Source organism: Meleagris gallopavo, chromosome 8 (genome assembly GCF_905368555.1).
Source record: "Meleagris gallopavo chromosome 8, MGAL_WU_HG_1.1, whole genome shotgun sequence".
Classification (NCBI taxonomy): Eukaryota; Metazoa; Chordata; class Aves; order Galliformes; family Phasianidae; genus Meleagris; species Meleagris gallopavo.
In genome coordinates this window covers 3,431,473-3,447,048 of record NC_139411.1, presented here as the reverse complement: position 1 = coordinate 3,447,048, position 15,576 = coordinate 3,431,473, and the positions used below count along the sequence as shown (strand labels likewise).

Here is a 15,576-nt window from a genome sequence, read left to right as displayed (position 1 = left end):
GAGGAAATATAACTGTTGCAAAGTTCAACATCACGGCTTGCAGAATAGGACCCCGAGCCAATTTTCTCGTAATGCTGGAATTTCTAAGTCTGTTCAGCTCTGACATCTTGCATTGACCTTCTGCTACTGCTGAAACAACAAGGAAACACAATCTCACTACAGAACTTTTTCTATGGCATTATCTGCAATGGGGTTAATGACAGTCTGACTGAAACGCCATCTGGGGAAAATGGATTTTTGAGGCAGGTATGCAAGATTTGGAAAACATTCGGTAGGGATATTCTTCAAGACAATCTGCACAGCTGCCACACAGTGTTGAAGAGTATTTCTCCTACTGACTATGTTGAGAAGGCACCAAAATACCCCATGCGACTGACATAAAGCAATTCCTTTTCATGAGAGCCTGTTGCCTAAGAGCTGTAAAATCTTCACAACCAAGAAAAAGCTTTGTTAAAACGTTAGGCTACAAACGTTACTCGAGGCTGGGAACTTATTCCCCACTTTCCTTTTAGAAAAATGGACTATAATTCTCTGGGTACCATCTTGCAACCAGCTCCTCGTCCAGCAAACAAGACGCCCATCAAATTCAAATCTTTTCAATGCAAACAGAAGGATGTTGTGGGGGTACTGTGTCAAAAGTCTTGCTGAAGTTCAGAGAGATGACATCAGTGGCTACTCCCTTGTTCACTGATGCAGTTAGGCCATGGTACACGGTTGATTTTTCGCTCTGCAAGTAGTCATGATGTTTTCAAGGAATCACCAAAAATTCATGCTGATCTGACAGTCCTTGTAATCTCACCACTTATCTTCATCCAGCTCTGAAAGCCATACACGTCCCTAGGAACTAAATGACCGCTCACCATGAATGCATGTATCAAAATATGACCTCTTACAGGTGTGGCAAATTCCTCTGTAGTGTAGCATTTCTTTTTGTTAGTATTTCAAGGATTGTGTAAGCACACCTAGTCTTCAGCCACCCGCTCATTTCACAAGTCGATTTTAATACTCTGCCAGGTTAGACTTTTGTCTGATTGATAAATAACTGATGTTCGAATAGGAAAGGAACGAAGTGCATCAACTTGGCTAGATTTCCTGTTTGTTTCCTGATGTACTCATGTAAAAATCAACAACAACGTAAGTCAACCCTCCCAACTCCTACTTTTCCAAGCTCGTGACAACATGCATGTAGTTTCACTTGTATAGCACAACGGTCATGTTATCTCCGGAAAGATGATCATTCTTTCCAAGCAGATATATCCCCTTCTAAAAGCAAATGCAAAGTTAAAAGCAGAAGTGAGGTTAACTCTACTTTGGAATAAGCTAATTACATATCTTCCTGTAACAATTTTTTGTCTTCCAGGAGAAAGAGCAGCTGTAGTGACAATGCTGAGGAAATGTACTTTTAATTGGTTTATTATTTTATTGAGGATCTCAGCAGATGCTTAAAGCAAGACTGCATTCACAGGCTTACACATTTTGAGTTAAAGAGGTCTCAAATACAGTATGTTTTTTGTTACAGTATTAGCAGCACTGGAAAGTCCTTTCAGGTTCAAAACACTAAATCCACCTGTTTCTTGTGACAGCCTTACAGTTGCCATATGCAAAAATGGGAAAGACAAAGAGTGCATATTTAGAAAAAGTCTCCAGTCCTCTGCAAGGAACAGAAGCAACAGGAATTTCCATGGGTTAGCCAAAAAGTTCTCTACCTTACTATAAAACACCTGCAGATAGCTAGAAGGCTGAAAACCAGTCTTTCTTATTAAGAAATTCAGCTTTTTCACTTGTCTTCCTGTTTGAGAATTAAACATTTATCAGCCATGCAGTTTTAATGTAAAAAAACAAAAATAAAATCAGCACACCAATTTCCTATCCATCTTGCCTCATGCATTCTATAACAATGCATTGACTTAACTGCCTGTTGGTTTTTGCTTTCTTTCCTTTTTATTTTGGAAGCCAAAAAAAAAAAAAAAAACCCAAAAAACCAAAAAAACAAACAAGCAACTGATCTCCTGATATCAGAGGGAATATTTTAAGAATTACATTCAGCAAGTCACGCAAAACCAGTGTATTCTATGTTTAAAGAGAAGCTTAACTTGTGTATATTTACTGAGTCTTCTACACCTGCGTTTACTCATCCATCGCAGTGACAGTAGAACCATGCAGCAGAAAGTAAGGGCAAAAATGGATTACAGAACATTCAAACTGCAAATTATTTCACTCCAAGCATATGCAAAGATTTGTGGTTGGATGCACAAATGCAATAATAAAAAATTAAAAAGTTATTCAAAATGCCTCTATTGCTTCTCTTCTGCCACACTATAATCACACATTCCTCTGAATATACAGGAAGTACATTAATAAACAGTACATTAATGAATTTACTATCATCTTCCCAGAAAAACTACTCTTTTGTACTTAATAAATGCTCTGAGACAAGGAAAAAACAATTCCTACAAGATGCAGATGTACCACACTGCAGTCAGGAAAGTCCACTCCTCGTTCTACATAAAATAAAATGAAAAAACAGTGGTTTGCTTGTGTATTTATAAATCAATACTGCAGTCCTTACTCTCTTATTTGCTCCTCTGCTTACCAACAAACACAGCAAAACCTACACAATTTTCTGTGTCGTAGGACAACAGCTTTAAGGACAACCCAAGACTGTCTCCAAAAGAACCAAACGTAACTCTGCTCTGTTGTCATTAGAAGACATCTTTACTGAACTGATTTTTAGAGGCCCAGCAGAAAACTTTGTACCTTTGCTTTAAGAGAAATTAATTCTGCATTTAACAAGTTTAGCAATTAAATATTAATATCATTGCCCCGATTCTTTTCCTCTTAATTGTCAAATTAGCAAAGAAAGCATCTAATACTGAAATTATTCTACACTTGCAAAACTTGCAGTAACTTGCAGAAGATTTGTCCTGAGATGTTCTATTAGGACACACTCTTCACGCTGCTTTCATTTGGGTCAATCAAGAGCTGCACTGTCACTGAATCAGACTATAAAAACTAGGAGAGTGGTATATACAAAAGAGAGAGGAGCCCAACTTCCCACATCCCATCAGCATATGGAGGTACTCCTATGTTCAGTACACAGATAATTACCTGTATCTGTGACATTCTCTAGCATGGGATGTGAACTGGAGAATACACGAAATACAAAATTAATGCATTCTGAAGACTACTGATTTCATAAGGAGCCAACATACAAGTGGTACTTAATTGGCTCGTATGGCATCAACATAACATTAAATGCAGCAACTCTAACATGACTCAATCTCTTTTCAAAAATGCTTCACAGCCTTCTCCTCTGTGATGGCGTCCACTGTTGATAATTTTAAAGAAAATCCAAGAAAGAAAAGCAGGACGCTCTTCCATTTTCTCACTTCCATTTTTTGTCACTAGGCAGCTCTCAAAAGCATACGGAACTAAGAATGTAGTCAAAATTACCTTAATAACCAAGTCAAACTTCTGGTGCAAATCCCTGTTTATTGGCTTCAGGAGAGTGAGTTCAGCTGTTGTGAGGTTCATATGGAAATACTGTGGATAATCCTCAGGAGTACCTGCCAAAAAACAACACTGGGATTTGAGCAAATCTGAAAGATACAGTTAAATAATCTATCTTAGTCATTAGTCACCAAAAGAACAAAATCCAACCTTGTTATTATAGGAGTAAAACATCTCATAATTTGTACATGTGGCTTTACAGTCCCACAAGCAGTATGCCTTTAATCTTATCACCATTTCTTTACTCCCTGTAGTTGTGAAGGTTCTTGCCAACTGTGAATGCCCCAGCAGGTAATAACAGCAGGACCCCAAATACACCCTCAGTCAATGACAGTTCTGCTACTCAGGTTCCAGGAGATACGTACACATGCAATCAGCTAAGAGGACATACAGAGAAACGAGCCTGCACTGCAAATCTTTTTCCATCTGCCACACTCCTCAAAGCCACCTTTGCTAAACATGACAGAAGGATGTTACCACTATGCCCAAAACAGCCATGCTACTGTTTGAGGACAGATGAGATGATTTTAGTCACAAGTGTCTCACAGAAAGCACAGCAAAATTTAGCAACCGTGGAGTATTAGTTGCCAGAGGTGGATGAAGTCATAAAAATGTCAGACATGGTTCAGCAACAGTCTCTTGACTACCTGATTAGTAAAGCCTATAGCACATTTTTCCTAAAAGATTAAGGTCTGTTCTGTCCTTGCTTGTCTATCAGCAAACTTCATCCACCTACTGTAGTCATGTGCAATATCCCATTTCATTTGGGTTTAATGGCCCAGGTTTCCCCTCAGCTGGCCTGACTCCCAGCTGGGAGAATGTGAGACCCCAGATCTCAACAGAGCAAGGTTCCAAAAGCCACAGTGTAGTGCAGATGCCTCAGTAAGTCCCCTAAGCTCATGAGTCACTGTATCTTAAAGCAGCCCTAAGAGCAGGACAAATACTGTCACACCATACCCCCCAGCACTGTGTAACAGGCTATAACATAAAAAAGACCACTTCACTGACAAATGATGCTGTTACTGTTCACTTTCGAAGTAGAATGATTAGAAACCGCTTTTAGAAAGACTGTAGCTTTCCCAGGAGACAGATTACTGCCCAGATTCATGTGCAATAATTTAATTTGCACATCATGATATGATATCCATTTGCTGTATCGTGTGTGGGTACATTTATCATAGAATCACATATAGGGAAACATCACAGAGCCCTACACACATATCTCATAGAACTGCATATATACACAAGCACACACATCCCACAAATATTCAGTGAATTCTGTGTATATATCAATACCCGACTGGAGAGTAGTAGCAGGAACAACAACAAATCTAAAATCATAGAATGGCTTGGGTTGGAAGGGACCTCAAGGATTGTGCATCTCCAATCCCCCTGCTGCTGGCTGGCAGGGCCACCACCTCCACATTTAATCCTAGACCAGGCTGTCCAGCCTAGCCTGGAACACCTCCAGGAATGAGGCATCCACAAGCTCTCTGGGCAGATAATTTTTCTTTAACACCATCAACGTGAGTGCAGGGTTTCTAGGTCCAGGTCCTTTTTTACACTTCTTTCACTTTCAACTCCTAATCAACAGAACAGATTTTTTAACAACATGGGTCAGATAACAAATTACTGTAACCTTAGGAGGCTGCATATCAATATGAGTTGATACTGATGCTGAAAATCAAAAAATGAAGGAGTAAATCCAAAGAGCCACTAAGAAAGTAAGAAGAAAGTAAGGTTCCTAAAAAGACAACCAATAAACAAGGGAGGATTGAAATGACTTTAAGAAACACTAAGTGATCTACAGTGCAGAAGATGAAGCTAATATTGTATAAGGATAACAAGAAATAATCTAGGAGAAAAAAAAACCACAACACTTAAAAGAGGAAAAGAGAGCAAGGAGGATGATCAGAAAAGAACAGATTCAAGCATAATACAGCTGGAATATCTAAATCCTAACCAACGATGCCTGCTCTGGTGCTGCTTAGCACAGGAAGACTCCAAAGACCAGAAATCCTTAAGTTTTGAAAGGAAGTTTTCCAGGAAAACGCACAAGAATTTTGGCACCCTGACAGCAGAGCAAACCTTAGCCCATGTTGTTGCCTGATCTGCTTCCAGAAAGGAGGAATTGCCTACTACAGCTATAACTGAGGTGATCATGCAGGACAGGGGAATGGCCACCATGTGAAGAGTGCGTGTAGGTTCTTGGAGCGGGATGAAGGTTTCGCTGTGCAGTTTGCTGCCCGACAGGCGAATGCAGAGAGAAATCCCTGGAAATACTGCTGTATTTTTCAGCTCTTGATATTTGAAAGTATCAAGAAACTAGAACTCTTAATAATCTGCAGCTGGCGGAAGAAATCACAGAGATAGTTCCACAGTGAAAAGTAGGAACTTACTATTTGAAGAAAAGTTGGTATTTCTCAAGGAACAGACCAGAGAAAAGAAAAACTTAAAAATATTGGGTAGGCTTTCAAACAGGGCTAAGTTGTACAAAATAAGAGAAGCACTGGGTTGTGATTCAGTTCACACTGATGAAAAAATGAGGCTAAATTGCAGATGAGTGTAAATGAGAGGATGGGCTGAGTCCACCATGCTTTGACTTCACAAGGGGAAGGAACTTGTATGCCAGGCAAAAGAGGTGGGTTGGCTGCACTGACTTGTAAATTAAAATTCAGTCAATGAGTGTCAAAAATTATGCATGAAAAACAAAAATGCAAACATTAGGTTTCCAAGAAATCAAGCTTAACAGGTGGATTACTACATTACGGTTCCAGTTCAGTTCTCTTATCTGAAGCACCTCTTTCATCATGTCCGTTAGGCGATACTTCAGAAAACATATAAATAAACAGATAAACAGAAGACAAAGTCCCAGTTGCACTTGGTTGTAACTAGTTCTCTATCCTAGGGTGATCCTTTAAGAATATCGAAGACCTGTTTTTCTATCGTTTCATCAGTATCAGCTCCTAACTATTTGAACAACTACATTCAGACACCATGATACATCCTCTGAGAGGACAGCACTCGGGTTAGAATGAAAAAGCAAGCAGAAAATAATGGGATTGGGCTAGTTCTTCGTTTCCTAAGTGCTTTACCCTCAAGTTACTGTTGTCTTCAGCGGTGTTATGCTCACATCAATGTAACAAGACTTCCACAGCATTTATCTCATCGAGAAAGTCTCTTAATTCCTTTTCAGTGGATTGCTGGGGAACCTGCTGTTCTCCAAACTGGAGAGATTCACCTGCAACCTCTGCATTTGTTGCAAGCAGCACTGAAGCATGCACCTGAATGCTTGAAAGGCCAGTTATCTTGAAAGCATGACAGCCAGAGATTTTTATCAGCACTTAAGGACAAAGTTAGAAGGCCACATCATGTGGAAGTGAGCTCTCACTGCAGGGATGCAGGGTTTTGTTAACAGAAAGGCTTCTTGACAGCATATCCTTAAGATACTGAAAAAGATGCACAGACTTCAAATATTACATATAGTGCCTAAAGCACACACTGAGACTTGACTTGTACTGAAGTACAGGAGGAGAAAGAAAGCAGAGGAAAAGAACCACCAAATTAGAACATAGAAGAATCAAACAGAATTCCATATCAATCTCATATTCAGTAAGTAGCTTATTTTCTCATTCTGTGTGCACAGCTCAGACCTCTAAGTGTTTAAAAAAAATAATATATATATATATTAAAGAAGAACTACATTTAGATCTAAAGCAAGGGAAAATCCATATAACAAGAAATATCTGCAAGGCCCATTTCTTGTGAAACTACTTAAAATTTTCTGCAGCAGAGCCTACAATATAAATAGCACTATATACTTACAAAGATGAAGATGGACTTTAAATCTAAAAAGAAATACTTCTGAAGACCATGGCTCAAAAAGGGGAAAATAAAGTAACTGACAGCACTTCCAATGAATAAGCAAAATAAAAAAAAGAAAGGAACTTCTATAATACATCTTTCTCCATTGTTTCTCTCAGGTCAAAACAATTATTCAAACATTAAAAACATCACAGGCTAGTGAAACACAATTTTTAAAATTAAGTGCTGAAGAACTCTGAAAGTTACTTTTAGAACTTTAAACAAATGGACTAAATGCTGCCCTTGAGCATAACTGTCAAAAGATAAACTTACAAATAAACTAAGAAAAAATTCAAGTATGAAAGTACCTTATGTATTTACTCTGCAAACATTTACAAATTTCCTCACAGAATAAATTTGCTGAAAAAGGAATAGTTGAAGTGGTCCTTGGACTTGAATCCAGTTACAGTCTGAAGGAAATGAGTTGCTTTAATGGGTATCCAAACAAAACCTGAAGTCTGCTGTGTTGAGGCTGATTTGATATCTCTCCGGCCATTTTGTGCTGGGAGCAGAGCACTGAAAAAGCCTCAAGATCAGCCTGTTGACAGCGGGATGGTCATGCTCCTGCACTTGCTCACAGACCTTGGGACCTGTATGCTCACTGCAGTGCAGCTGGAAGTTGGGAAAAAATGGTCCCAAGTGGCTGCACGACCTAGCTCAGAGATGTGCAACTGAATTAGCCAGGGATGTCCTACAACCTGAAAATCCTGTGCAGGGCTACAGGATTTAGGACTTCGGGAGCCAGTAGGAAAAGGAGGTGGTGTGAGTGGGAATCTTCCTGCTGTGGATCACCTCCAGAGTCTAGGAGCCAGGGAGTATTGCCAGCTTGAAGCAACAGGAACCCTGGAATCAATGCTGAGAAAGAAAACACGGGGGATCCCCAGGCAGCTGCTCATTTTGGAGGAAAAAAGACCAACATATCAAAATTACCTAGAAATGTGTTGCTATTCATAGTCATGGTGGACTTAAACATTAACCACTTCCTATGACCCCAGGCATTGGCCAGCTCTATCTTGGTATGGCAGTCACGCTTTTGTTCTCTCTTAAGATCTGAAAATATCAGACACACCAAATCATCAAACTTACTTTTCCCCTCTTTCATAACAGAATTCTAGTACATAAAAACTTTTTTTTTGTGACTGACAAGGAAAAACTATACAATATCCTCATTAAAACATATATACTTCCACAGAAAGAAATCCACGTAGCTGCTACTGTTTAAAGCAGCAAACAGGAAAAAACACTTTTATACAAACCAAACCATTTCCCAATTCCGATGCTAGTTGCAGGGTACCAAAAATACTACTGCTCTCTGCTGTGCAAAGAATGGGGCAGGTGGAGAACTGGAACTGCAAACCACTGCCTTAGGCCTCCCTATTAGCAAATCATACAAGTTAAAGAACAGGAAACAAATTCTGAACAGAAGAAAATAGCAAGAGAAAAATAAACAGTAGAATGCCAAACATCCTGCAGTGAAGTATCTATCTCTGAACTCTTTCTATAACCACACAGGCAGCAAAACTAATGTTGGATGCAGTAAGATCCTTTAAGCTGCTCTGTGTCTGAAGACTTTTGGGAGAGACCTGCTCTCATTGCCTTTCTCTAGCATCTCTTACTGCACCTCTGCACCAGTGAATGAAAAAAACGCACTGAAGAATAGCTGCGAGCACAAACAAATCTTTCTCCTTTTGCTTGCTGTGTTGCCCTGTCAGTTAAAACAGACAATTATGAATCTAATCTGAATAAATAATAATAAATAACGTAGCCATTTGAATAAGCTGCTAAACAGCAATTAAATGTAATTAGGTAGAGCAATGATTTCAAACATCCCACTAACCACAAAATGAACTTTTATTAGGCTTCCACACTCCCAGTCAATCTTTCCCTGGTCACAATAAAGTGATTATGAGTGATAGCAAGAGTAGCAGACACCAACCAACTAGGATGGAATAGAGGATGCCCGGTCGATCAGAAGGAGGCTGGATGTTTCGGTCTTGATCTATGGCTTGTATGGGTGGAGTGACACTGATAGGGTTCACATGTGCCTGAAATGAAAAATCAGACAGATTTCAAACAAATTAGAAAGCCAATAGGCAGGTCTCTTGTACAAAAACATCCCACCCATTGGTATTTGCTGAAACTGTAGGAGAAAAAGTACTCATATTTAAGAGAATACTTACAGCACAGGTCCTAGTAAAACAAAAATTAAGTAGACAGTGATCTTCTATGCTTTGGTACATTATGTACTATAAGGACATTTTCAGAGAAAGGCTCTATGTCATACAAGTTCAAGCAAATGCTTAACTACTCTGCCACAGTCAGTCCCTTGAATCAGATGTATCAGACATCACAGCATTGAAATACAACAAATGATGTAAAAAAAAAAGGAAACAAAAATCTCATTTGTTGTAAGAGTATACAGTAGAATATAAATTCAAGCCAAAGTACGGATATTGCAAGGACATGCACATTTGAAAAGTTTGGCTGGACACTGCAGTAACTCACATTGCAATAGTTGCCAACGTTATGGATAAGTGGAATGGTCTCACATGCTGAACATGGAAAGAGAAAGCAAGAAAACCAACTTTCCTATCCTTATTCATAGGCTTTCATCCTGTGCAATATTTGTATTCCCATCTTTTGATCCACCAAATTTAGCAGCACTGCACAGCTCTCATCCCTGGGCTCAAGGCATTTGCCTACCGGCACAGTGCTGAGATCTCCTCGCTTCTGCCTCTCCACATACATCAAGCACATCCGACCTGCACCCTGCATGAGGCCCAGCCCTGCTCACATGCAGCTCACTCCCTGCCCCAAATCATCATGGCATCATGGCTTCCACCCACTGAATGACCCAGGCTGGCTCAGCAACAACCAAATGTCAGTGTGCTATTAATGTTGTCCGGTTGAAACCACGGCACAAAGAGGGAACAGTGCAGTGCCAACTCAAGTTACAGCAAATTTGCACAATTGTACACATTTTGATACACTGGCTAAACACAATCCTGTTAACAGCAGAAAAATATGCACACGTGCTTTTCCCCCTGGGGGACACCACTTGTCACTGATCTCCATCCAAACATGGAACCGCTGACCACCACTCTGAACTCAGTCCTGAAGGCAGTTCCTCATCCACTGAACAGTCCACTCATCAAATCCCTATCTTTCCAATTTGGAGAGAAGAACGTTGTGGGCTATTGTGTCAAAGGCCTTACTGGAGTCTAGAAGATTACATTGGTGGCTCTTCCCTTGTCCACTGGATGCACTGACACCATCACAAAAACCCACCAGGTTGGTCAGACAGGATTTGCTGTTGTTGAAGCCATGCTGGTTCACCTGTATCACTTCCCACTCTTCAATGTGCCTTAGCATAGCTTCTAGGATGATCTATTCCATGCTCTTTCCCAGCATAGAGATGAGACTGACAAGACAGTAGTTCCCAGGATCACCCTTTTTACCCTTCTTGAAAATGGGCATGTTATTTCCTTTTTTCCAGTCAGCAGGGACTTCACCTGATTGCCACGATTTTTCAAATATCATTGAGAGTGGCTTGGAGACTACATCAGCTAATTCTCTCAGGACTCTGGGATGCATCTCATCAGGACCCACAGACTTGTGGATGTTCAGGTTCCTCAGGTGCTCATGGACCTGATCTTCACTTACAGTAGCAGCGACGTTGCTTCCCCAGTCCCCTCCTGTACACCAAACATTTGAGGGCTCTCTGGCAAGCAGTTGTCAGAAAAAAATGAGGTAAAAAAAGTTGTTAAGTAGGTTTGGACAGGTACACTGTTTGCTGGGTAAAAAAAAATGGCTGGAGGGCCAGGCCCAGAGCCTGGCAGTGAATGGAGTTGAATCCAGCTGGCAACTGGACACAAGAGTGGACCACAAGTCTTATGAGGAGTGGCTGAGGTAACTGGTATTGCTTAGTCTGGAGAAGAGCAGGCTCAGGAGAAAATTCAGTGCTCTCTACAGCTCCCTGAAAGAAGGTTGTGGCGAGGTGGAGGTCAGCCTCTTCTCCCACCTAACTAACAACAGAATTAAATGGGAATAGCCTCAAGTTGCACCAGGGGAAGTTCATATTGGATATTAAGAAAAATTTCTTCTCCAAAAGAGCGGTCAGGCAATGGAATGGGCCCAGGGAAGTGGTGAGGTGTTCAAAGGAACACTTAGATGTAATACTAAGGGATGTGGTCTGGGGGACTGAAATACTGGTGATAGGTGCATAGTTGAAATAGGTAATCTTAGAAATCTTCTCCAACGTTGGTGATTCTGCAATTTTGTGATTCTGTGATTATCTGCAAATTTTCAAGCAGAATGTATAGCGTTACAATTAGATATTCAACTCAAAATTCTGATCATGTCTCTTTACCAGGCTTTTATAAGACCTCTCTTACCAGGAAGAAATTGCTTCACAGTCACACCCTATTCACGTCATCTCTTCTGGTGGTACGCACCATTTGTGAACAATTATTGCAAGGATGAAGCTTAGGAATAGCAAACTTACATCAAAAATCTCTTGAGAACTCACTGATTATTGAAATCACTTTTATCGAACCAGATTGACTGATTAGTTTCACAATAACAAGGTCAAATATCCCACCAGCTCTATGTCAATGCTGCTCATTTTTAAGCATTTTAATAAAAATATTAAAAGTTTGAGTAAGTTAATGTATGTAAGTAACACAACTATTTGATATGTTTTACGATGGTTGATCCAAAAGTAGTGCCTCCTGTTTTACTATGTTGGCCCAAGATGCCAGAGGTAGATTTTGGTGGTACGATAGTAGAGGCTGAACCTTTCTACCAATATCCCACTACATTTTGTTGCCGTGGGACAGATGGCAGCAGAGGGGGCAGTCTGACAGAATGGCGTCTGACATGGAAGAGCAGATGAAGCAAAGGTGTGTCATTGAATCCCTCCATGCAGAAAAAATGGCACCCACAGACATTTATCAACGCTTGCTGAAAGTAAGGCAGTGGTACAGTCCAGCAGTAGTGACAGCGACTGTGTGTCACTGCAGCATGCAGGCTCTTCTTCATTGCTGGTGAAAATACACAGCCAATAGTGGTGAATTTGTTTCAAAAAAAGCCTATGCTCTGTAGCTGAGAATTGGCTCTATCAAACAGAATTACTGTGCTCTTAGTATCTGTCACAGATTCCATGAACGTAAGTGGAGGCATTACTTTTGGAATGACCTAAAACTATACCTTATCACTCAGTGAGGCCTAGGCAAGCTAAAAGATTGGACACCCATGACTTACGGCTTTTTCCGCAGTTCTCAACTAGCAAAAAGAGATCTTTTGTTTCCACTTTTGACTCTTTAAAAAAAATTAAACCCTTAAAAGTGTAATGAGAAAGACTGGCTCAAAATAGGCATAAAGGAAGAGAGAAGATGATCTATTTGACATATGTTTGAATTTTTAAAATGGTTTCGGACTGCACAGAAGTTACAGGCTGTGAGACAAGATCATGCATAATTGTTCACGACAAAAAAAAAAAAAGTTATTTTAAAAGTACAAATCAGCTGAAGCACCCACAGGCAAATCTAGATTACGGATAGAGACACACCTGCAACAAAACCAATCTCATTCACTAAGGCTCAGTTTTAAAGCCACGATTACAATGCTGCAGGTCACACAGTAGTGTTTGGCTGGAGAAGCAGTGAGCTATCTAACCTTGCTAACAACAAGCCCTCAGCTGCACCTGACCCCTGAAACTAGGCTGCAGCAATGCTTAGTGGATATGCAACTCAGAGAGCAAGGACATTGGCTTTGCTTTACTTTCCACTTCAAGGAGAAGTTAAAGATTTAGAAAAAAACACATTTAGAAAAAAACACATTTAGAAAAAAACACATTTAGAAAAAAACACATTTAGAAAAAGACACATTTAGAAAAAGACACATTTAGAAAAAGACACATTTGAAATATAGCAGATTTTACTTGAACTGCTGACATTACAGTAACTATTCCAAACCAAAGCAATCAATAGAATAGAACCAAGTCGTATAAGAAAACAAAGAATGAAAGATGAAATCCATCACCTTTTTCTTCCATGCAACATGCAATTTGGTTTTCTAAGTACTGCACACTCTCTGAATGGGATGCTCATAGAGTAGAAGATACTATGCAACAAGATCAATTACAATCAGTACCAACGTTTGGGGATAATTTGAAGGGATTTTGAATGAAGTAGATTGATGTGCCTTGAAGCAAAACTAAAGGTATTTTCATATTATTTTAATAATCAGTGGATAATGCAAGTATCTTTTTCACTTACTCTTGAATTAGAACTATGAAAACAAAACTGCGCCAATGATGGCACCATTAAGTATGTTAATGAATTTGTAAAAGCACTTGAAAGATCTTTCCAGAAGTTGTACATAAACTTCATTATAATTACTTGAAAAATTTGTAGTCAAAACATGCTTTGCTCAGTAGACTACAGTCACTACTTATGGTATTTCTTGCTTAAGTGAGCATCTGAAAATGGAAAAGGCTTCAGTGGGTGCTTGCAGCATCTCCCAGGTCCCACTGGTGTGGTGCCACTGGGTAGCCAACCTACTGGAGCTCAGGGAGCCCAGCTAAGGCCCAGCCCTGCTCCCCAGCATGTCACAGTCAGAGAAAAGCTCTAGCAATGCTCAGCCCGTGAAGAGAAAAGGCAGTCTACAGACACACAGGAGGTGGCTCCTGACTACAGCTCTGCAGAGAGAGCACAACCCAGTGCAAATATGACAGAGCGAGGGCTGTGACAGCCATCAGGGCAAGTCAGATCCCGTCACCCTTCAAAAAGACACACAGCGAAAACATCACTGTCATACTCTGCCTCAAAGGAGAGCTCCGCGGTGGAAACTAATTAAAAAGAAGAGAAAACGGGCTGCTTGAGGAAGTAAAACCTGAAGGTCTTTTCCAACCCGAGCAATCCTATATGCAAGAGGCAAAAGCACTTGAACTGTGTACCTACAGCCTCACTCAGAAACCTCCCACAACACAGTGACTTTATGTACTACTAAACAGCAACTCCGAAGTGACCTAAACCCCCTCAGATCAATAGCTCACCTCTGCTTATACCTAACACTGCTCTCTCACTACTTTCTGTTACTAAGTAGCTACCTGTTGGACTCACGAAGCACCAGCTCCTTACTGCAAGACCACACAACAGTTGAGGACACCCAGTCAAGCGACCCAGGTTGCATCGCATGTGATGCCATGCTGAATTAAGACTGTCAGTTCTGCTCAAGGCAATGCTTCTATCGTGCGCTATGAAATCCACAAAACCAAACAACAGCTAGCTGTAACGAATTTGGATGCTGCTGGCTTTAAACAAGTAGTTTATTGGTTAATTAACTCTTTACATGATTGACTTTACCAGCCCACATCAAAGGCAGGTGAGGACCAGCCCATGACCCAGTCTCAATCTGGGCATCACAGACACTCCAGCTCCCATCTGAAACTTCTCCCTGTGTATTTTACCTGACAAGAACACACTTTCAACTGAGAAAAGAGCATACCTACTATATTCAAATCTTGCACGTCATAATATTCGTGAATATCAGAGGGGAAGTTAAAAAGACTTTAGGAAAAACTGTAACAGTGAATAGGTATTTGGATCAGTATCAGTTCAAATGACAGCATTGCTACAGGGATCACTTCCAGCTCTGGAAGACTGATGGCACGGTTAGTGACACTCAGTGGTGACAGATGACTAAAAGTCACCTTTTTCCATGCATTTCCAAACAAGCACTGTGCTAGCTTTGTGTCAAGTGGCGTGCATTGACACCTGCAATGAGCTCCAGTGTCTTCAATGACTGCTAGCACCAAGCGCAGGCCAACTGCAAACAATGAAGCTGGGGACGTACTTACTTGAGTACACCCTCTCTTTCTCCAAGCGATGGGATGAATTGAGACAATCCTCAATGGTACTTTTAGCGAAGGAAACCAGGAACTGAATTCTGCACCAATCATGTGGCTCATAGGCCTTCAAGAGAAGTCATAAGAGGGCACACTGCCCTTCTGTTGTTGGACAAAATGTTCAAAAGGAATTGGGTGAACTGGTACATGCAGGCTACTTCCTACGTTTGACAATTTATAGTCTCTATTGCTTGGACAAAGCTAAGGAAGATACACAGAATGCTTTGCAATGCCTGAACTGTATGCATAAACAGATGTAGCTCTTTTTTTCCCTCATGTGTGTATTCTGCAGT

At 40.5% G+C, this 15,576-nt stretch overlaps 1 protein-coding gene across 9 annotated transcripts in view; it reads right to left on the bottom strand.

Annotated features, from left to right (window-relative positions):
* The window catches only part of PCDH15 (protocadherin related 15), a 682,309-nt gene that overhangs the window by 181,610 nt on the left and 485,123 nt on the right, over positions 1-15,576 (bottom strand). For all 9 annotated transcript variants that reach the window (XM_085229238.1, XM_085229233.1, XM_085229230.1 and 6 more), the window contains 2 exons: positions 9,311-9,419; positions 3,454-3,566 (listed from right to left, as the gene is read on the bottom strand). In XM_085229238.1, the coding sequence (XP_085085364.1) occupies positions 3,454-3,566; positions 9,311-9,419 (222 nt within the window). The remainder of the gene's footprint in view (positions 1-3,453; positions 3,567-9,310; positions 9,420-15,576) is intronic.